Genomic DNA, 21,368 nt, shown 5'->3' with positions numbered 1-21,368 from the left:
ACATTTCGTTTTCTGCACCTCTGCTCCCTCAGCGATGAAAAGCGGCACTGTCAGAGCTCACAACACATTTCTATTACATAGAAATACATTAGGAATGGAAACATACATTTGTTAAAATAACAGTAAATATACATAACTCGTTTAGATAAAATCACAAATACTTAACAGAAATAAATTATAAATGAAATCTGAAATATAAATTGTAAACTACTCAAAGATAAAGTGCATTTTAACTCCGTTAATGTAGAAAAGGCAATTTGATCATGGTTAACATATCCTCTTTGACTGATACTATAGTGGATGTGGGATGATGGTGTGTCAACAAAAGTGCAGAAAAAAAACATTTGGCGTCTGCATAGTCTGGTAAAGTAATTAAAGTAACTTTTTTAATTATTATTATTTTTTTTATTTTTAAAATTTTAATTACAAAACCGTTATCTCTTGTAATTCACAAGGCATAAAAAACCCTTACTACAGAGAAAAAAAAACATATTTCACACATTCAGGGAGCTGTGAGGTTAGAGAAGAGATGCGTAACTGACGTCCGTTACTTCCTTTTTTTTTAAACTGCGTCATCTGCAGCTTCTACCAAAACCAGCCCCACCACCACGGTTTACAACAACGGGACGGGGGGGGGGTCGCAGCAGTAGTAGTAGTAACCACTGCGGCGCATTTTAAACTCAGGTTGTGTCGGACAAATCAGATTATTGTGGAGGTAAACTGGATTCTGACGTAAAGGGATTAGAGGAGCGTTCCATGTGCCGCCTCCAGTCAACAAACCCTCCTCTCTCTCTCTCTCCCCCCCCCCTCTCTCTCTCTCTCTCCCTCTCTCTCTCTCTCTCTCTGAGCATGACTCCTCAGATATCTCTCTGCGCCTGAACAGGACAGGACAACCGCCGGAAACATGGCTTCCTATCTGCAGGTGAGGTTGTGAACAGCTGTGACTGCTGCTGGCTTTTTTTTTCGGAGGCTTTGTTTTTGCATTTTGTTAACTTGAGGGTCTTGTCAGGGTGTGGTTGTGCCCCCCCCCCCCCCCCCCCCCCGTGTGATAGGATACAGGGCCTCTTTTTGAAGGCTCATAGTATTTCATTTATGCTCTGCCAAATGTACCCCCCCCCCTTAACTTGGGTCACGTGTGTTCGGGGATAAACAGGTGGTGGAGAGGCTCAGCGTGTTACCATGAAGAGTTAATAAACGAGAATCACTCTGGTTCTTTAAATGCGTCTTTTTGCCTCCACGTTATTTATTTTTTTCTCGGTGCTAACCCGTTTTCTTCTTCTTGCTTCCAGATCGCTGACGATGAGAAAGGCCACGATCTGGACCTCTTCTGCGTCCCCAGACATTACGAAAACGATTTGGACAAAGTGATCATCCCCCATGGACTCATCATGGACAGGTGAAACAAACACACCCCACTCTCTGGCTTTTTCTATTTCACTATCACATGTGGTTGCACAACACTGTATTTGTTTGGCAAATCACTGCAGCACACATGCATGCACACTGCATTTGAATTTTGGATGTGAAGGGATCTGGCTTCTCTGACCAATTCACTGCTGTAATTATGTTTAAAGTGCACCACCATCCATCAGCTCTGCATTCCCCACTGTGCTGTAATTTACATATTTTTGTGTTTTCCAGGACAGAGCGTCTTGCCCGGGACATAATCCAGGACATGGGGGGACACCACATAGTCGCCCTGTGTGTTCTTAAAGGAGGCTACAAGTTCTTTGCAGACCTCCTGGACTACATTAAAGCACTTAACCAGAACAGCGATAAATCAGTCCCCCTGACAGTGGATTTCATTAGAGTGAAGAGCTACTGTGTAAGCAGCCTTTTTCTTATTTCAGCTTCTGGAAACACTTGTGCTGAGTGTGTGTGTCCCATTGAGTCAGTGATGCTGCACTGCGGTGTTCAAAGTAGGGAGATTTTAGCAACACATTAGTTAGCATTTTTCCTGTTAATCTAGCAAAAAGGACACGAGTATAAGTAGTAATAGTTTAGCTCATGTTGTCTCTCCTCTGTGTTCCCCAGAACGACAAGTCGACAAACAGCGTCAAAGTCATAGGAGGTGATGAGCTGTCCAGTCTCTCAGGCAAAGTGAGTCCGTCTGCGTTTGTCAGGCTGAAAAAAAAAATACTTGAACCAGACCGTCTGATAGGCCGTGCACTTTATCACATGTTCTTTCTTTTCTTTTTCTGCAGAATGTTCTGATTGTTGAGGTAAGACATCTCTTTTTTTTTTTTAAAAGAATATACCTGACAAATCAAATCATGCTTTTGTATGATAACAGGGAACCATATATCTGTCCTGATAATCACACTGATATAGCAGCGCTCGGTATCAGCTGATTAAATTGTTTAATTAACTTTATACCACACTTTGTAGAGATAAACTCGACAAAGGCTATTTTTTTTTTAAAGTTGTTAGGCAACACCAGGTTTCACCATACAAAGCTTTCTCCACATGGTGTAAGAAGTGCATTTCCACATATATCACACAGCCCTGTAATGGTTTACACTTTTCTACTGCATATGCCTCTATCAGCATTTACTTTCTTTTTTAATTAAATTTTTAATGTCATAGTACATTGTCAATACAATTACAAATAATCAAGACATGAGTACAAATCGAGTGTACAACGTTCTTCTGATTTCTTAGATTACAGTTTAAACCTTATATCTACATAGTAGCCTCTAATGGACTTGTTTTTCTTTTTTTTGTGGCTACTCAAGGGAGCTGTAATAAAACTATATACATCCAGAGAGAAAGAACCAAAAATAGAAGTAAATCAAGCAGCATCAGTAAATTTGTCTTCCTAGACTTTTGAGTAATACTAATAAAGAATTAAGACACACAGAAATAAAGTGAATTACAGAAAAAAGACACATGAATGTTCCTTCAATGCACCTAATCAATAAAGTCAGGTCTCAGAGGTTTGACATATTACCACACACTCTGAACATTTCTAGCCTTAAATTTAAAGAGAAAGTTTCCTTTTCCATTCTGTAAATCTCTATTATCACATCTCTCCAGTTATTTACTGTAAGTCCAGCCTGCATCATCTTTTACCTGCTGTCAGCAAAATAGATATCAAGTATTTGTCAACACCTTTGACTTCAGGGGAGATATCATTTAAATACGTGGTTTTAAAATCAAAGGGTGTTTTGGTGTGGTTTTTTTTTATGTTTTAAAGTTAATGATTTTTTGTGGTTTTTTTAATACATTTTGTGTTACATTTTAAAAGTTTTGCTTCTGCCTTTTCTGCACCATTTAAAAGGATATCGTGGAGACGGGCAGGACGATGCAGACGCTACTTTCCCTGCTGAGTGAGAGTAATCCCAAGATGGTTAAAGTTGTGAGGTAGGCACCATCAGATACAGTCCAGAGGAAACTGAAATGACAAACCTCCCTTTACCATTACTGGTCTATATGTGAGCAGAGAGAGAGAGTGCATATGTAACTGTGCTCTTAGCTAATGGACGCTCTTCCTTTAAGACCTGTATTAGAGATGTAATGTGATGGAGCAGGAGAGCAGCTTAAGAGTTAATCTGCCACACTGTTAACTCCACTGTGGAGGTGGAGTCTGTTCGTCTGCAGTGTTCCTGCTGGCTGTTTGAAACGTGTTGTGTCTTCTGATGCTTTGCAAAAAAAGATAAAAGTTTTTATTTAATCTTCTGTGTATGTTTTGAAGTCCTCTCTATTGCTCTGATTTCTTTCTTTTTTTTATTGAGTTTTGAGACATATACAGATATAAATGTTCGACGGGTTCTTCAGTAAAATAAAAGTCGTTTTAAGTACAAAAAACAGAAAAAACAAAGAAAAGGAGACGACTAGAACACAAACTAAGCTTGGCTGTTCAACGAGTTACAAAGAGAAATAAACACAGTATGTATTTGAGGTGACTATAGCACATTATACAGAAGGGCTATAAAAGATATTGCTGTGATTTCTTCCTCTTAATTCATTGCACTTTGTGTTTCTATCCAACCTTCCATCGACATAAGAAATTGTAACTGACCTGTAGTTTAAATAAACGTCTGACTCGAGGATAATCCCATTACTACACTCAAACAATAGACATTGTAATAAACTGTGCCAAGGATTTATTTTATTAGTTATTGCTTTATTGGAAAGACTCCAGGTCCATTTAAAAGACATACAACAACAAGTTAAAAACATAGGTATAAGGTAATTCTACCAATGCTTCCACATAGGTGACTGGTATCGTACAGTACTGAGACGAGGATCTGACTACAGCATAATGATATAGTTATGAGAATCATTCACATGTTGACTCCTACATTACAAAACATTTCACTTGCACTGCCCCGTCTTGGTGGTTTTTTAAGCAGTATACACATACAATCATTATAGGCAACCTGGAGCTTCTGGATGCTTGCCTTCTTAAAACTTGACCCACAAGGGGGCAGTATAAAGAGGGGTACAGTAAGCATATAGCATCCTGCGCTGTCTATACATGTCATCACATAATTCATCTGTAATGACGGGTCCCACATACCTGCGTCCTCTTACATTTGCGTTGTCAGCCACTAGTAGAAGTAGAAGTTGTGGTACATTTATTTTGTAACTGTAAAGAAGAAACAACAGGATGTGTATTTGACTTCTTTTTAAAATTCTTCTCTTTTTATTTTTCTTGTAATTTTCTCGTCTGTCATTCCAGCCTTCTGGTGAAGAGGACACCAAGAAGTTCAGGGTACAGACCGGACTGTGAGCACACCTTTATCTTTGTACTGTTGTTATGTAGGGTATAGTGATGATGATGATGTCACAGCAGCTCAGCTCACTTCCTGTATGTGTCCGGTGATCATTGTGCTTTCCATGCAGGATTAAGATTAATTTCAGAAGAGTCTCCTCCTGATATCGCTAAGTCTGACACTAATGCACGAACACAGGCCCTGATAACCTCCTGCTCACACCGTCTCTGGTTATGTAATGCTTTTAGCGTCGAGTTGGATTATCTCTTTAAGATTGTCCCTGAAGGACAGCTGTTGTTGGCGACTTACGTCCATTTCACAGCTCAAGTAGAACCCGTCCCAGACAGTGAAAGAGCAGTTTGACTCGCACTTCACCTTTAAAGTAGCCTGTCGGAGCTATTTAATTGTTGTTAGAATTAGTTTTGGTATTTAGTTTACTTATATTTGGGTTGTGTTGTTTATTTAATTATTCTACATGTTTTCTTTATTTAGAATAGACTTTGAGTGATATTTTCTTTTTCTACTTATTTGTTTAGTAAATTTAGTTTTGCATTAGTATTTTTGTTTGGTATTTGGGTAACACTGTGGGCACCAGAGGTTATTTAGGTAAGAGGCAGGTAGAGGACCAGCATGCACCTGGGTGGGACTATGAGAGGCAGCAGGAGCCACGATTTTCTTTGTTCTTTTGTTTGCTTTCTTCAAATAAACCAGCAAAAAAACCTGCAGATCTCTTGCATGGACGTTGGATTTCTTTTGCCTGCGTACATCACATCCCCCATGATGCATCAGTGCTCATTTGATTATGTTTGATATTAGTTTGTTTTCCTAACATGACTCACTTTGCTGATGTCTCTCTTATTTGTTTCAGATATTGGTTTTGAGGTGCCTGATGCCTTTCTGGTGGGATACGCTTTGGACTACAATGAATACTTCAGAGATCTCAGTGTAAGTTTGGATCAGTTGATTCTTCATGTAACACGTATAAGAAGAAACATTATGAGACACTTTGTTTCAAACAGCGCTTTATCAATAATACTGATACTTGATGGATAATGTATTATTTCCTGTTAGCATACTAAATATCAGTTCTTCTCTTGGTTTTGACAGAAAGATAATTATGCATGAATCAAATTTGATTATGGCCAAGACTTTCTTTAAAAAAAAATATATAATTACATTTCATTGAGTGAGTGAGTACATCAGTACATTCAGTGTTACAACATAAGTACTAATCATAGTTTCATAAGATAAGGGAAAAAAAATCTAAGTTCATTAAAAGACACAACTACCAAACATCTACATCCAAATCTATCTCATAGAGGTTGTTCACCATCCCTCACGCATGCACAAACAAACATACATATATATATATATATATATATATATATATATGGCAAACTGTTCAGGAAATTAATATATTGAATGAAACTTTGAATATATATATATATCTACTTGTCCACCAAACACAAGCACCAACAATGACTATTACAAACACACACACATACACACATGCATACACACACACACACACACACACACACACACACACACACACACACAGACACTTACATAGACAACAGGGCAGGTTAAGGGGTTTCTTTAGAGTTTTTGGACGCTGGCTGATTTTGCAGCTCCTCTCAGTCTACAGAGTTTCTTAAATTGTTCTCAGTTTATTGTTAAATTGTTTTTGTTGTTCATTTCATTTATTATACAGGAAAGTTTCAAAGTAACATTAAGTTACCTGACTCAGTTTAAAAAAACTGGTTTCCAGCAGCTTCCTGTTCTGCAGAACATGAAACATAAACCACAGTCATGACACATCAAGACAAACACATTTACAGGACATTAACATGAGCTAGACAGATACAGACAAACAGAAACAAACAGTACAGATACTGTGAACAGTACATGAACAATGAGTGCAGGTGGAAGTGTGGAGAAGGTGTCGTTTGTATGTATTTTTTAAATATGAGGTAGATGGTAAAGTTCTAATGTGATGGGGAATGTCATTCTAAATGTTGGTGTATGTGTAAAAAAAGTTAGTTGTTTTTGTATGCAGGGACGGGGATGAGTGTCTGTGAGACTGACCTAGTGAGGCGCACGTTGTCTCATATTATGTGTCTGTAGAAGTGCTGTTTTGAATCTGAAAATAGTCTGTAATAGCGTGGCTGTGTATGTAATTCTGGAAAGTCAAGGCGTTGGAGCGTGTGAGTGCAGAGCAATGGTGTGACCACTTTGGGAGGTCACTGTGGATCTTAAGAGCTCCATAGTACAGTCGTGCTATTGGTTCAGTAATCTCCTTAGTGGTAAGTGACCAGATTGGAAGACAGTAGGAAATTGATGATTGACTGTTGCTGTCCTTTCAATACTCAAATCATATTTCATCAGTGCTTTACTTTATTTTTTATTGTAGGTGATTCCTTATTTTTCTTCCAATTTAAGCTGTTTATAAAGTAATGATGAAAATAGAATTTGCCATCCAGTTGGATATTATGGTTATGAAAAACACTTTCAATTACACAAATAATGTAAAAGTTTTTACCAAATGTTATTTACTTATTCATTTTGTCTGAGACCCCCGACTCTTTCCACATTACCTGTAGCTCACTTATTACTTCAGTGTGTTTTAACCTTATAAAAACAGTTTACCATCATTTGTAACTGGTGTCATGTAGAATGTAGATATTCTCAGGTTGGTAACAGTCGGTCACATCTTCACAAACACCAAAGACATGACCTCAGTGTCCACACTGATAGACAGAGCATGTGAAAGGGGAAACGTTCAAAAAGAAACATGCAGGTAATCCTTTTCTAGACATGTATTTAACATCACTGTTGTTCTCTTTCACAGCACATCTGTATACTGAATGATCAAGCCAAGGAGAAGTACAAGGTGTGAGCGGATGTATTCTGTACAGGCGATGATGACTGAATGAAAAAAAGACTAGGACCACTGTGATGACCCTCCTTTAGCTTTGCTGTGTTTTGAATCCTATTTATTTTTTTACATATTAATCCACAAAATGTGACTTGTGGGTTGTAAATACCTGGAAGAAGAATACTTTATTTCCCTCCTCTGAAATTTCGGGATCACTTATATATAAATATATATATATTCTAAATATTTGATTTATTAAGATTGACTTTATTTATTAATTTATTTGTATTCATTATAAACTTGTAAGTTTAAGTTTTATCTTGAGACAGAAAAGAAGAATGTATGATTGATTTGTTTTGGCTCATGGCGTCCCACGCACCAGTCTGCTTTATGTTCAGTGAGCTGTCAGTCAAACGTAGGTAGCCTTCAGTTTGAACGTTTGTATGTTTTTGACTTAAAATGCATGCACAGTTCTCTCATTATGCCATAAGATGACAGACTCGGATTGTACTGTACCGTAATGTTTTATTTCATGTCCGATGTTTTCATAGAGGACCTGTTTACAGCAATACAATTCCCAATGAAATCTTGAATCCTGTTCTCTTCTTTCTGCTTCATCAGCTTTTCAGATGTTTAAAAAAAAACGTGATATCTTTTATTTATTCAAAACACTTTTCAATTCCTGTCCATTTGTGTGTTCGATATATTTCCATTCATGACAAAGAGGTTTTCTTTTGAGGAGCACGTGTTTTTTTTCTTCTCTTTAGTGATTGACATCTTAAAAAATGTAATGAGTACAGGTGCTTATCCATAAAAAGACAGACAATTAAAATGATATTAACAAAATAAAATAACTTGACGAGCTAGGTTTTTTTCTTTTTATTCTCCTACAATACTAAGATGTTTACAGTTTTATCTTAATTGTCTTAAAGGGTTTTTGTGTACGGCTGAAACTCATTTCAAAATACACAGATGTTGAACTTGTATATACATTTTTTTTTTCAAGAATGAGAACAATGTTTTCCCAAAATTATTCTTATTGTCTATGATAAGTCGCAGAATATGTAATTTAAAGATATTTTTTATGTCAGCTGAGTAACCTTTGGGTAAAGCTAGTTGAGTACACCTTACCTGAACTATATTATAAAAAATGTAGTTTTAGTATCCTCACAAAACACATACCTGTAAGTTTATAAATCAAAGTCACTGGATGGATACACACTGTATAAGATCTTAAAATTAAAATCTTTTGGGAGCTACGGGGAATTTAAGATATTAATGTTTGTAGTTTTGAATACATTTGTGAAATATATTTTCTGTAGGAGTTCAAAGGGTATGAGATGTTATTGAACAATGATTGAATAGTTTGAGTATAGTAAGAGGGTCTTAAATCAAGCGTTTGCTGGAATTGGGAACCGCTTTGGTGGTGAATTAAAAATGATTTAGGATAATCAACAAATCATATCACATCTCATAATATGTTACAGCTATTTCTATTGACTGAGAGAGGTGGCAACAAAATGCATTTATCAGTTGCAGCTGCACAGCAACCAGCCCTGGACTATAACCTGTCTATTATTCCAGGTGTATTATGAGGGGGAAATTGTGATGTTATGAGACATTTTAATATTAAGGGACCTGCTGGTGGAAAAGTATGACGGAGGATAAGGGCCACGTTCATTTATTTTTAATTTTTTTATTTCGAGATTAAAATTTACGACTTTAATCTTGTAAATTTACGACTTTAATCTTGTAAATTTACGACTTTAATCTCGATTTTTTTTGTTAACGTGGCCCTAATCCTCTGACGTAGAAAAGAGATAATTTGATTGGATGAAGTCACGTTAAAGGTTAAAGCTCAAAATTAAATTGACCTGTTTTTCAAGAAGCCTGTTGGCTTAAAAAAAATACATTTAACCCGAGTTAGAATTATAGAAGATTAAGCTTTTGCCTCTTTCTAGCATCTAATGAAGTTTTATGACAAATTTAATTGATTTCCATAACTTTATTTTATTGTGGCAAAAAAAAACAAAAAAAACGCGGAAGCGCGTCACAAGTTGATTACGTCACATCTGTTGACTTGTATTATTTACAGTCCAGGTTTCACTTTGACTACTTGCAGGTTGTTGCATGTCGGCTTGTAATTAGAAATAATTACCTTAATCGATTTGAATGCCAGACACCGGGTTTTTAGATGTGTTAAAATTAGGCTTCATCTTGTTTTTGATTTGAACTTCCGTGTTCAGTGTACGTAGTTTATGTGTGTTTCTAGAAGCAGTGCATTACTTCTTGCTGAAACAGAGTGTCTACCCACCATGCATATCAAAGAGAAGGCGACAGACCTCTTAAAGCGGTTTGACATCGGGGACAAGTTGTCCTACCTGCCAGTCCTGCCCAAAGCCTCAGTCCTGATCCCACTGTTTGTAAAGGATGGACAGCTGCACACTTTGTTGACCCTGCGATCAAAAGAGGTAACAAACATAAGATTTAATAATGAATGAATGAATGAATGAATGAGGGTAATGTCTGTCTCTTTTAAGTGACTGGTTTGTGTCTGCAGCTGAGGACCTCTGCTGGTGAGGTTTGTTTCCCAGGAGGGAAGAGAGATCCCAGTGACACAGATGATGTTGACACAGCTCTGAGAGAGGCTGAGGAGGAGATAGGTCTACGTCCTGATGACGTAGAGGTGGTCTGCACACTGTTCCCCATCATCAATAAGGTAGACACATATACGAGTCCATCCGGGTCCCTCAATTCTTTGAAATCCCTTCTTAAAACATACTTTTACACACTTACTGGTTTTACTGGTTTTACTATTTTTACTATTTTTATCTTCTTTTACTTCTTACTGTCCTTTTATTTATGCTCTTATCTTAACTCCTCTTATGTTTTAACTTGGTTATCTTACTTACTTTGTCTATTTATGTTTTATATTTATATTTACTTTTTATTTGTATTAATATTATAGTTTTTTTTATATAATTGATTCACTTGTTTCTATTTCTTTTTCTGCTCTTACCTTCTTATTGCTGTTCTCTTTTGATTTTCTTTCAGCTCTTTTAGTTTCTTACATCTTTTGAAATCTTTGGTCTCAGCTCGTGTTGTTGGGTTCTTGCGATGGTTCTTGTGATGGTTCTTATGATGGTTCTTGTGATGGTTCTTGTGATGGTTCTTGTGATGGTTCTTATGATGGTTCTTATGATGGTTCTTATGATGGTTCTTGTGATGGTTCTTATGATGGTTCTTATGATGGTTCTTGTGATGGTTCTTGTGATGGTTCTTATGATGGTTCTTATGATGGTTCTTGTGATGGTTCTTGTGATGGTTCTTATGATGGTTCTTGTGATGGTTCTTATGATGGTTCTTGTGATGGTTCTTGTGATGGTTCTTATGATGGTTCTTGTGATGGTTCTTGTGATGGTTCTTATGATGGTTCTTATGATGTTCTTGTGATGGTTCTTATGATGTTCTAGTGATGGTTCTTGTGATGGTTCTTGTGATGGTTCTTATGATGGTTCTTGTGATGGTTCTTGTGATGGTTCTTATGATGGTTCTTATGATGTTCTTGTGATGGTTCTTGTGATGTTCTAGTGATGGTTCTTGTGATGGTTCTTGTGATGGTTCTTGTGATGGGTCTTATGATGGTTCTTGTGATGGGTCTTGTGATGGTTCTTGTGATGGTTCTTATGATGGTTCTTATGATGGTTCTTATGATGTTCTAGTGATGGTTCTTGTGATGGTTCTTATGATGGTTCTTGTGATGGTTCTTGTGATGGGTCTTGTGATGGTTCTTATGATGGTTCTTGTGTTTCCTGGGTTCTTATGATGTTCTTGTGATGGTTCTTGTGATGGTTCTTGTGATGGTTCTTATGATGGTTCTTGTGATGGTTCTTGTGATGGTTCTTGTGATGGTTCTTATGATGGTTCTTGTGTTTCCTGGGTTCTTATGATGTTCTTGTGATGGTTCTTGTGATGGTTCTTATGATGGTTCTTGTGATGGTTCTTGTGATGGTTCTTGTGATGGTTCTTGTGATGGTTCTAATGATGGTTCTAGTGATGGTTCTTGTGATGGTTCTTGTGTTTCCTGGGTTCTTATGATGGTTCTTGTGATGGTTCTTGTGATGGTTCTTATGATGGTTCTTATGATGGTTCTTATGATGTTCTAGTGATGGTTCTTGTGATGGTTCTTATGATGGTTCTTGTGATGGTTCTTGTGATGGGTCTTGTGATGGTTCTTGTGATGGTTCTTATGATGGTTCTTATGATGGTTCTTATGATGTTCTAGTGATGGTTCTTGTGATGGTTCTTATGATGGTTCTTGTGATGGTTCTTGTGATGGGTCTTGTGATGGTTCTTGTGATGGTTCTTATGATGGTTCTTGTGTTTCCTGGGTTCTTATGATGTTCTTGTGATGGTTCTTGTGATGGTTCTTGTGATGGTTCTTATGATGGTTCTTGTGATGGTTCTTGTGATGGTTCTTGTGATGGTTCTTATGATGGTTCTTGTGTTTCCTGGGTTCTTATGATGTTCTTGTGATGGTTCTTGTGATGGTTCTTATGATGGTTCTTGTGATGGTTCTTGTGATGGTTCTTGTGATGGTTCTAATGATGGTTCTAGTGATGGTTCTTGTGATGGTTCTTGTGTTTCCTGGGTTCTTATGATGGTTCTAATGATGGTTCTAGTGATGGTTCTAATGATGGTTCTTGTGATGGTTCTTGTGATGGTTCTTGTGATGGTTCTTATGATGGTTCTTATGATGGTTCTTGCGATGGTTCTAGTGATGGTTCTTGTGATGGTTCTTGTGATGGTTCTTATGATGGTTCTTCTGATGGTTCTTATGATGGTTCTTGTGATGGTTCTTGTGATGGTCGGGTTATATATGTCTGTTGGGTATCGTGCACTTTGGGTTCTTTTCTGTTGAATTGTATTTAATTATTTTTAGTATTTTGTATTTGTTATGTTCTTGCTGTTGTTTCTGTTCTTCTGTGTTTGGTTTAGTTTGTTCTTGTTTTTGCTGTTTGTCAAAGCACTTTGTAAACCTGTGTTTTATAAATAAAGTTATTATTATTATTGTTAAAGTCTCCCTCTCATCTTCATGTCTTCTAACAGACTGGTCTGTTGGTGACCCCTGTGGTCGGCTTCATAGAGGAGTCCTTTCATCCCAGTCCGAACCCGGCTGAGGTCAACGCCGTGTTCACAGTACCTCTGGACTTCTTCACCAGCGAGAAGGACCACTACGCGGCTCACGGAGCTGCTGGGATGGTGGGACCATGGCACTCCTTTTACTTTGAGGACCCCGACTCAGGAAGCCGGTATCACATATTTGGACTCACCGCCATGTTTGCTATACTGGTTTCCACCGTGGCTCTTAAGAAAACTCCAGAGTTTGAAGTTGGTTTTGATTCAAAGGACCTGTTGTCTTTCTTCCAAGAGGCTCTACATAGAAGAATTAGTAAACTGTGATTTTGTGTTTCTTAATTGAAGCCATTATTGTTGTAATATCGGACTATTAATTTACTTTAATGTGAGAATCAGGGTGCAATTATTTTACTTACATTAAGTGTTTGATGACGAAGTGATCGCCTCCTTTTTTTATATTATCTTGAAATGTAGAAGGGGAAGAAAAGAAACTAAATGTAGACACTTTAGTTTTTTATTAATTCATTTAATGTAGCAGCAGGATTACGGATATAAACAAAAGAGTATACAAATGTCCAGACCAAGGCAAAGTACATGTTAATAATAATAATAATAATAATAATAATAATTCAGATGTATAACACACTGGGGGGGGGTTGACCTTAATTCTGACTGCAGGGTCTTAAGGCTAGATAATTGAGCTCAAGCTACACAGAACGGATAAAAACAGAACTTTGTGAAAGGATGTGAAATATGGAACGCGAACTAGGACAAAAAAGTGAGCAAAACTGAATAATACACAAGATACGGCTCACACTATTGGCAATGAAACAGTTAATTTATAATGGTCGCTCCTTTTTGATCAAGCGTTTCACAGCAACGATAGTAATGTTGACAAGCACATCAACACAAGGAAAGCTCTCCTTTAAAAAACAATCTCCTCTGTCTCGTCCCTTTGACCTCACATGTACAAATCTCATGAGGCATGAAAAACTTTTTCCAACAGAAAAAAAAAAACAATTCGCTGGTGAAGCTGCACAATAAAATGGTGATATCTTTGCAAAGGATTTCTGATTTATAAAGTTTGAAAACTGAAATATATTGGTATGGGCTGTTGTGATACATGATGTGTTTAGAAAACAAAAGTGAATCAGAAAATAAAAGTATGGAGATGTTGAGAAGGTGAAGGAGCCGAAATGACACAAAGGGGGGACACTGGAAAGAAAACACAGCAGAGTAACAGTTCAGTTATCAAGGCACACAAAGTTCTGTTGAACGCATCACAATTGAAATTCAAGATACCCCCTGCAGTATACTTCACATTTAAATAACATCTTCATTTACATGACCGAAGGACAAAACTGATACTGTGTTATTGTGTGCTATCTTCACCATTAAATTCATGTTTCACCATGTTTTTGTTTTTTTTGTGGAAGTGGCTATTTTTAGAGTCAGACTGAGCATCCTGGATCGCTCAAAAAATGAAAAAAGGACTTGACATCAAAACATGAAAATTTCACCACATCCACCCACAAAACAATCTGACAAGTGTACAGAGATACAAATGACAGTTTGTGCCACACCCATGATCCTCCTCTGTCCCAAAATATGTTTCTTTTAAAAACTGTAATTGGTCCGATGTTAGACGTAGAGCGAGCTCTATGTTGCACACCATGAGGTAAAAAATTTACATTCATGAAACTGAAGTCACAGGTTGGCTTTCTGTGTTGGTATGGCTTTTAAGAGGCATCACTGTTTTCGCACTTCTTTCCGCAACATCATGTGCTCTTAAAACTCCCCTAACAAGAGGGATGGAATGCTTGGAAACATCACTACTGCGCTCTTCACTAAACCTACAGTTAATGGATAAAAGTCAAAGTGCCATTTGAGATGCATGAACACAAATATGTAAAATCAAAGACAAACACACGCAAAAAATAAAAACCTAGCCCATGTCTTTGTGTTATGCAGGTTGATGTTAAAACAGTGTAATGTTAAAACATTTTTTCTGGATGTTCATTTAAAGGCTTTATATGTGATGTTTTGATCCAGCAGATGTCGCCCTTGAGCACCAGCATGAAACCAAAACAACTCGCGCTGCATTGTTGTGTTAGCATGCTAATGCTAGCGATCTTTATTCTGCTCGTATCTTCACACTGCATGTAAATTTACCTGAAATGAGCGTGATCTAGAAACACAGTTAAGCAGTGAGTACAGTATGTTATTCTTCTTTTCTCTAGTCCCTCAATTAAACAACTTTTATACACGAGGGGAGGAGTCAGCCGGCCGTCCGGGCGATGTAAACAAAGTGAAGATAGGACTCTGAAAACTCTGAAAACATCACAGACAGTGGGACTCGGGTGTTACACCCATTGTAGACAGTCATGACTCACAGAGTTATTTTCAGAGGATAAACTTGATTTCTACATTTAAGTGTGAAAAATCACATATAAAGACTTTAAAGACATTTTTTTATTTCAGTCATGCACTTGAGAACACAACCTGCGCTTCATTTCATTTCAAACAGACCAGCAATGATATTGTGTGCTATGAGAGCGTAAACCAAAAAAGTATCGTTTTTTTGTTTGTTTTTTTTTTACAAAAATACTCTACATTTTGATACATGGATACAAAATTCTAAAAAAGATAAGTTGCTTTAAAATGGATCACTAAGAGCTGCAGGAGAAAAGAAATAGCACGACTAATGTCAATGTAAACAAACGTGTACGAGCGATGCTCGTCTAAGATTTTGAACTACTCTCAAACAAAGTCGGCGTCTTTGATAGTGCCAGATGTTTCGCTACAGCTGTAGAATATTAAAGTACATCAGTGTTATTTTTGCATGAAAAAAAAAATAGTCATGTGATGAGAAAACATCACACTGGTGGAAATGTTGGAGAAATAACTGATCCATGACACAAAGTACCTAACGTCTCTTTTTTATAAATCTTGTACTTAAAACATGCTGAAATGACCACGTTAGAGCTGCATAACTGAAATGAGTACAAATGAGTAAACATTATGAGGGACAAGTATGAGACAAGATGATTCACAACAGGAGCTTTGGTATGTCTGACCCAACAACAACAACAACAACAACAACAACAACAACAGCCAGCTCTGGACTCAACTCTGCCTCCAAAACTAACCAACAATGTCAGTGCTATTTGATATAGAAGTATAAACTGTTATGTACTAACATCACATCAGAAGTGCCTCTCACTCCTCTACATAGCACCATAGATAGATCCAAAATGGCGGCCTCTATGTAACAGAGATTTCATAAACCTGTGAGCCCCATTCACAACACAAGGGACAGGTTACTGGTTTTGCCAACTTCACATGGCGCCAGCCTGCACACGGTACCAACACTGAGACCAAAAAACTTAAATATTGAACACAACACAAGGTAAAAACAAGTCTCAAGTGACAGACTGAACAGTAAATAGTACAAATAGCAACATAATGAACATCCTTCATTTTCAATTCACAAACTAAACCGATCAGTATGTTAGGGTGTTTTTGTCAGTGTATAAAACACAAGAGGCCTACAAACCACTCCAACACTGAAAAACGACAACGCTTTAGTGGGAATGGCGTTTTTTTTTCTTCTTTTTTTTTGACAGACTTTGACTGGACCACTGAGACTTTAATACAAAGAGGAAATTCAACAGTGAGCAGACGTTCTATATAAAGTTGTCAGACTTCAAAAATATTTAGACATGACAAAAATGTAAAAACGCTCTGCCAAGATGTGTTAACTTTTTACAAAGATGACTGCTTTATGTTGTTTTTCTAGTTTTTTTTTCTCCATTTTTTTTTTCTTCTAAGTGGACTTTTCCAAGTACAAATCAGCTGGGTCAGTAAGAGCTGCGGACGGATGTAAGGATTAGCTAAGAGAGGTTATAAAGTGCTTGAGATAAAATGTTCATAAAACCACACAACACTCCTTTTATCACTAGTGGAAAGTTACTTTCTAACCACATTATTTTGGTAAAAGATACCATCTTCTTCAAAACAACAAAAAAAAGATACACACACACTACATAGAGATAAAGTTACGTAGAATTTCATCAAGAAAGCTCCTGATGTGGCCTGACAGTATGAGAACAAAAGGAGTTGCCAGGATGAAAGGCCCAGTCACATTATTCACTAAGTCTCAATCTCATCTGCGAGTGTTAAACAGTCCCCTCTCTTCTTACACACGAGGAGAGGATCCTGCACGGCATCAAACTAATTCATACCTATTTTGGTAAGTTTTATTTTTTCCTGTTTGGAGATTTTTTGCCCTCAAGCCATGAAGCCAGCAAACACAAAGGCCACCAAATATTGTACACACGTACTTCATTTAAGTCTTTACTCTTAGAGTATAATTTAGTTAGATTATTTTTAAATACAAACACTAGGTTTTAACATATTGCTAAATATTTTACATCATCCATCGCCAAATAAAATTTAAATTGAGTTGTTGTGACATCATCACCCCCCCCCCCCCCGTGTTTTTAAACCTGGTAATCACCAGTATTTCCACGGTCTCAGACAAAAAGACATCTCACAGAGTCTTGCCTCTTAGATTAAAAACAAAGGTCAGAGTTTACATATCCAACAAACGAGATTCAGCCTACATCCGACAGTTCTGTGCAATCACTTATTCAAGTCATGGCTGTCTGTTTTCACTACACTACCTGCTCTTACAGACTCATCTCCATCACATATTACTAGTTTCCTTATTCCCCATCTCTGCCATTTTTTTAAAAACTCTTTCCAATTTATCCACCAACTGAGTAGATTTTTTTTTGTGTAGGTTCACATAATTAAAACAAAACACTACATTCTAATGGATGAAGCTGTTTTAACAGCTGATCATCCTCAATTCAAGGACAATGGGCAAATGACTTCTAGAATGAATCATAAATATAACATTTAAACGAGCTCATAGTTTGGTTCGTATTCAAAAGGGGCTTCTAATTCTTTCATTTTAATTAAAGTTTTGTGGACTCAAAATGCCGCTCTGTTCTGTCTGTTGATTTAAGGATGTATAACTTTCCTTTCCATGGTGCCCGCAAGGTCCAAACAATCCTCACTGCTTTTAACGGGCTTTCCAGCAGGTTCTCATTTTGATCCATGTTGAATGATACTGATATTGACGCCTGCTGTTGATTTTGTAAGCTTGCTCTGTGTCTGTAGATTGGCCTGCAGTGGAGACATCAGACTTGTTTTTTATGGTTGACCGTACGCTTGGCTGCAGAGCTGTTTTATGTATTTTGTCTACTTTGCGTTTTGTAGATTTGTCTGCATGGCGTTCTCTAAACTGGACTGCATCTGTGCCTGGAGAGTGTTCTGCAAACTGCCGTGCATGGTGACGGGCATTGGGGAGGCAGTCTGGGCCATGGGCTGCTCCAACAGGGGCTGCATGTGAGTGGAGGTCTGGGGCTGACCCTGAGCTTGCAGGGTGGATCCAGAGGAGTTGAGCAGCTGGGGCGAGTCTGGAAGGAAGAGAAAATCATTTTTACAGTCATAAAAGAATCATCAATGATGTACTCACTAAGGTAAATATGTTGTGCTAACAGGAGATTGGGCACAGCACATTACAGCCACACACATTCACAGTTCAAGGGATGGCCAGACAGAAATACATTTAATCAAACATCACCAAATAAATCAAGTCATGATAAAGTACTTTCAAAGACACCCACTCAAATGTTTTTAAAATCCTAAGTGCATCGTCTTGTGCTAACTTTGTTAAGTAGTACTACAGCGGCAGATAGCTAAATGTTTCTGTAGACTTTGGTCTCCCCTTAGGAGCGACTGAGGCAGTATTTGAACCTGTCGACTCAGGAGAGCTGACCTGTATATCTGCTTCCTGATTGGTTAATCTGAAAAATATAACCTGAAGTGTTGCTTAATGAAGAGGCAGGAACACAATTTTACCAGCAAATAATTTTTTGCAAATGGATTTCTTAGTGTGGAAGTCAAAGGGTTAAGAAAAAAGGATTCAACTCAGTAAAGAAAATGTGGTTTTTACCAGAGTCTAGAAGTGGAGAGACAAAATCCTCTTACCGTTCTGGATGCCAAACACAAACAGGTTGCCCTGTCCTTGTTGAGCCACATTCCCACTCACAGTCGTCTGGAAAAGCTGCTCTGGTGGCTGCTGGCCCGGGTTGGCCACTACACCCACACCGCCCTGTACCACAAAGATGGTGGTGCCAGGGGGCGGAGCCTGACTGTTCAGCTCCTGCGCACCAATGGCGCCCTGCAGGCTGGAGAGAGACGCCTGAGGCAGGAACAGGTCCACGGTCTGACTGTTCGGGATGCCGCCGGAACTCTGGCCCAACTGCATTGGCTGCTGCTCCTGGAACAGGCTCTGCTGTTGGTTCTCGTTTGATATCGAGTTGCTGCTTGAGGAACTCTGGTCTTGGAAGGACATGGGCTCTGCTGGTTCAGCCTGTGAGATTCCAACAGTAATGCTGCCCATGGTGGCAGGGCCTCCAGTCTGAGTGCTGAAGAGAATAGTTGGGGGGATAGCCTGGGGGTTCAGATCTGTGGTACAGAGGAGCAGACCGGTCTGCTGGGGTTGTGACAGCTGGCTCTGGGGGACAGGGTTTGTCTGTGAGTGGTTTGGTATACTTTGGAACAAGGAGCCCTGCTGGCCCATCGGAAGCTGCGGCGGCTGCTGCTGGTTCCGCTGAGGAGACTGCTGCTGCTCCATGGGGGTGCTCTGCTGCTGCATTTGGGAAAGCTGGGCTTGTGGTTGGTTCTGAAACATTGCAACAGACTGCGGCTGGCTGGATGTATCCATGGAAGAGATGTATGCCAGCTGCTGTTGCTGCTGCTGCTGCTGCTGCTGTTGGGGCTGAGGGTTTGGAGACAGGTACAGGGTCGAGCCTGAAGACTGCTGCTCGGATGCGAGACTGCCACTTGTCAGAACGGTCAGTGTGTTCTGGAGCAGGGCCGCCTGGACCTGCTGCTGGGAGCCCTGGTTCTCTTCCAGGGGTCTGGGCGATTGGAAGAGTTGCTGCGGGGGAGACGTGTGGGACGGCGGCTGTGCGGGGAAGCTGGTCTGAATGGTGAGCAGATCTCCGGCCTGCTGAAGGAGGGACACCGGCTGCTGGACTTGGGAGGAGGAGTGGATCTGGGGCTGAAGTAACTCTGCCTGAAGCTGCTGCTGTAAATTCTCCAATACCTGCTGCTCCTGCAGTTGTAAGTTGCTCAAAGCTTGATTTTGCTGCTGCTGCTGCTGTAGCTGATGTTGCTGTAAATTGTTCAGCATTTGATTTTGCTGTTGCTGATCCTGAAGCTGGATGTTGTTGAGGACTTGCTGTTGCTGATTTTGTTGCAACTGTTGTTGTTGCTGCTGCTGAATATTCTCAATGATTTGTTGCTGCTGCTGCAAATGCTGTTGGTCTTGTGGCTGTAATAGTATTTGTTGTTGGAGTTGCATGTTGCCAAGAACTTGCTGCTGCTGCTGCTGCTGCTGCTGTTGTTGCTGTAGGTGTTGCTGCTGTTGTTGATGTTGAAGGTTACCAAGGATTTGCTGTTGCTGCTGCAGTTGTTGGTGCTGTTGAAAGTGTTGTTGTATTTGTTGTTGCTGCTGCTGTTGCTGTTGCATCTGCTGTTGCTGCATCTGTTGTTGTTGCTGTTGTATCTGTAGTTGCTGCTGAGTAGATAGCGAGTTATCAGTGGTTCCCAATCTAAGGCTGTTCATGTTTTCCTGGACGTGCTGCTGCAGGGAGTCTGCAGAGAGCGTGGGGCTGTACAGCACAGAGTTAAGCTGCTGTTGGACTACAGCGGCCTCCAGCACCTGCTGCAGCGTGGTGTTACCTCCGGCCTGGAGCTCCCTCACTGCCCGCTCCAGCTCAGCGACCCCTTCCTGGGGGAACAGGGAAACCTGTGGCTGTTGGGGCTGCGGCTGAGACGGATTTGCAATCTGGGGAATGGCCACAACGACAACCCCTCCACTGTTACTGGAACTCTCAGAAGGCAGGCTGTCCTGAGGGTCTCTGAGGAACTGCTGGGGGACTTCTGGCGTCACGGGGGGGATTGTGGTATCTCCCGCCACTGGGAAGGAGGTCGTCGGGGCGATTTCTTGCTTTTGTATGGTGCTGAGAGACTCTAGGCTCCGGAAAACCGGGGTCGCATGTGGGAGCACCACATCCTCAGGTTGTAGGGGCATCGGGCTCTGAAAGGACTCTGCGACTGGATGAGAACTAGAGCTGAGCTCCAAGGTCTGCTGCACTGAGACAAGAGGGTCAGCGGACGGCTGAGAAAAAGAGAGAACACAAAAATGAAACCCCCGGAATATCTAAAACAGTTGATTCGGCTTTCTGGAGAATAAATGTCTGCTTAAATAAATAAATTACCTTGAAGACTTCTGTTGGTGGTGGATTGCTGGACACTTCCATTGGTGTGTCCTCCTGCCGTTTGGAGGGCTGACCAGAGCAGTCAGCTTGCTCAGAAGATTTAATCTGGCCATCAAACACACACGTCTGAACCAGGGAGGGTTCCTCTAATTTTACTGCTCGGACATTTGAGCTGTCAGCTGAGGGTAAGACAGGAAACAAGATAAGGAAACAGGAAACAAGATAAGTATGTGTATGTGAGAAAACCAAGTCTACATCCTAAAGTTTACAGAT

The 21,368-nt window shown here is 39.4% G+C and overlaps 3 protein-coding genes across 3 annotated transcripts in view; 2 read left to right on the top strand and 1 right to left on the bottom strand.

Annotated features, from left to right (window-relative positions):
• The first annotated feature begins 652 nt into the window (after positions 1 to 652).
• On the top strand, positions 653 to 8,189 carry hprt1l (hypoxanthine phosphoribosyltransferase 1, like). The gene is made up of 9 exons (XM_061035084.1): positions 653 to 922; positions 1,290 to 1,396; positions 1,642 to 1,825; positions 2,035 to 2,100; positions 2,205 to 2,222; positions 3,281 to 3,363; positions 4,685 to 4,731; positions 5,587 to 5,663; positions 7,570 to 8,189. The coding sequence occupies exons 1-9, from the start codon at positions 905 to 907 to the stop codon at positions 7,615 to 7,617; spliced, it is 648 nt and encodes a 215-aa protein (XP_060891067.1). The 5' UTR covers positions 653 to 904; the 3' UTR covers positions 7,618 to 8,189.
• Positions 8,190 to 9,655: 1,466 nt separating this feature from the next.
• nudt7 (nudix (nucleoside diphosphate linked moiety X)-type motif 7) lies at positions 9,656 to 14,150 on the top strand. The gene is made up of 3 exons (XM_061035083.1): positions 9,656 to 10,067; positions 10,157 to 10,315; positions 12,706 to 14,150. Exons 1-3 carry the CDS (start codon positions 9,855 to 9,857, stop codon positions 13,057 to 13,059), a joined length of 726 nt encoding a protein of 241 aa, XP_060891066.1. The 5' UTR covers positions 9,656 to 9,854; the 3' UTR covers positions 13,060 to 14,150.
• nfat5a (nuclear factor of activated T cells 5a) overlaps positions 13,236 to 21,368 on the bottom strand; it is a 27,101-nt gene continuing 18,968 nt past the window's right edge. The window contains exons 10-12 of the mRNA XM_061035082.1: positions 21,096 to 21,274; positions 18,796 to 20,995; positions 13,236 to 18,221 (exon numbers count right to left, since the gene is read on the bottom strand). Coding sequence (XP_060891065.1) covers positions 18,004 to 18,221; positions 18,796 to 20,995; positions 21,096 to 21,274 — 2,597 coding nt within the window. The 3' untranslated portion in view covers positions 13,236 to 18,003. The remainder of the gene's footprint in view (positions 18,222 to 18,795; positions 20,996 to 21,095; positions 21,275 to 21,368) is intronic.

Source organism: Labrus mixtus, chromosome 4 (assembly GCF_963584025.1).
Source record: "Labrus mixtus chromosome 4, fLabMix1.1, whole genome shotgun sequence".
NCBI classification, from domain to species: domain Eukaryota; kingdom Metazoa; phylum Chordata; class Actinopteri; order Labriformes; family Labridae; genus Labrus; species Labrus mixtus.
This window is presented reverse-complemented; position numbering and strand designations above follow the sequence as displayed.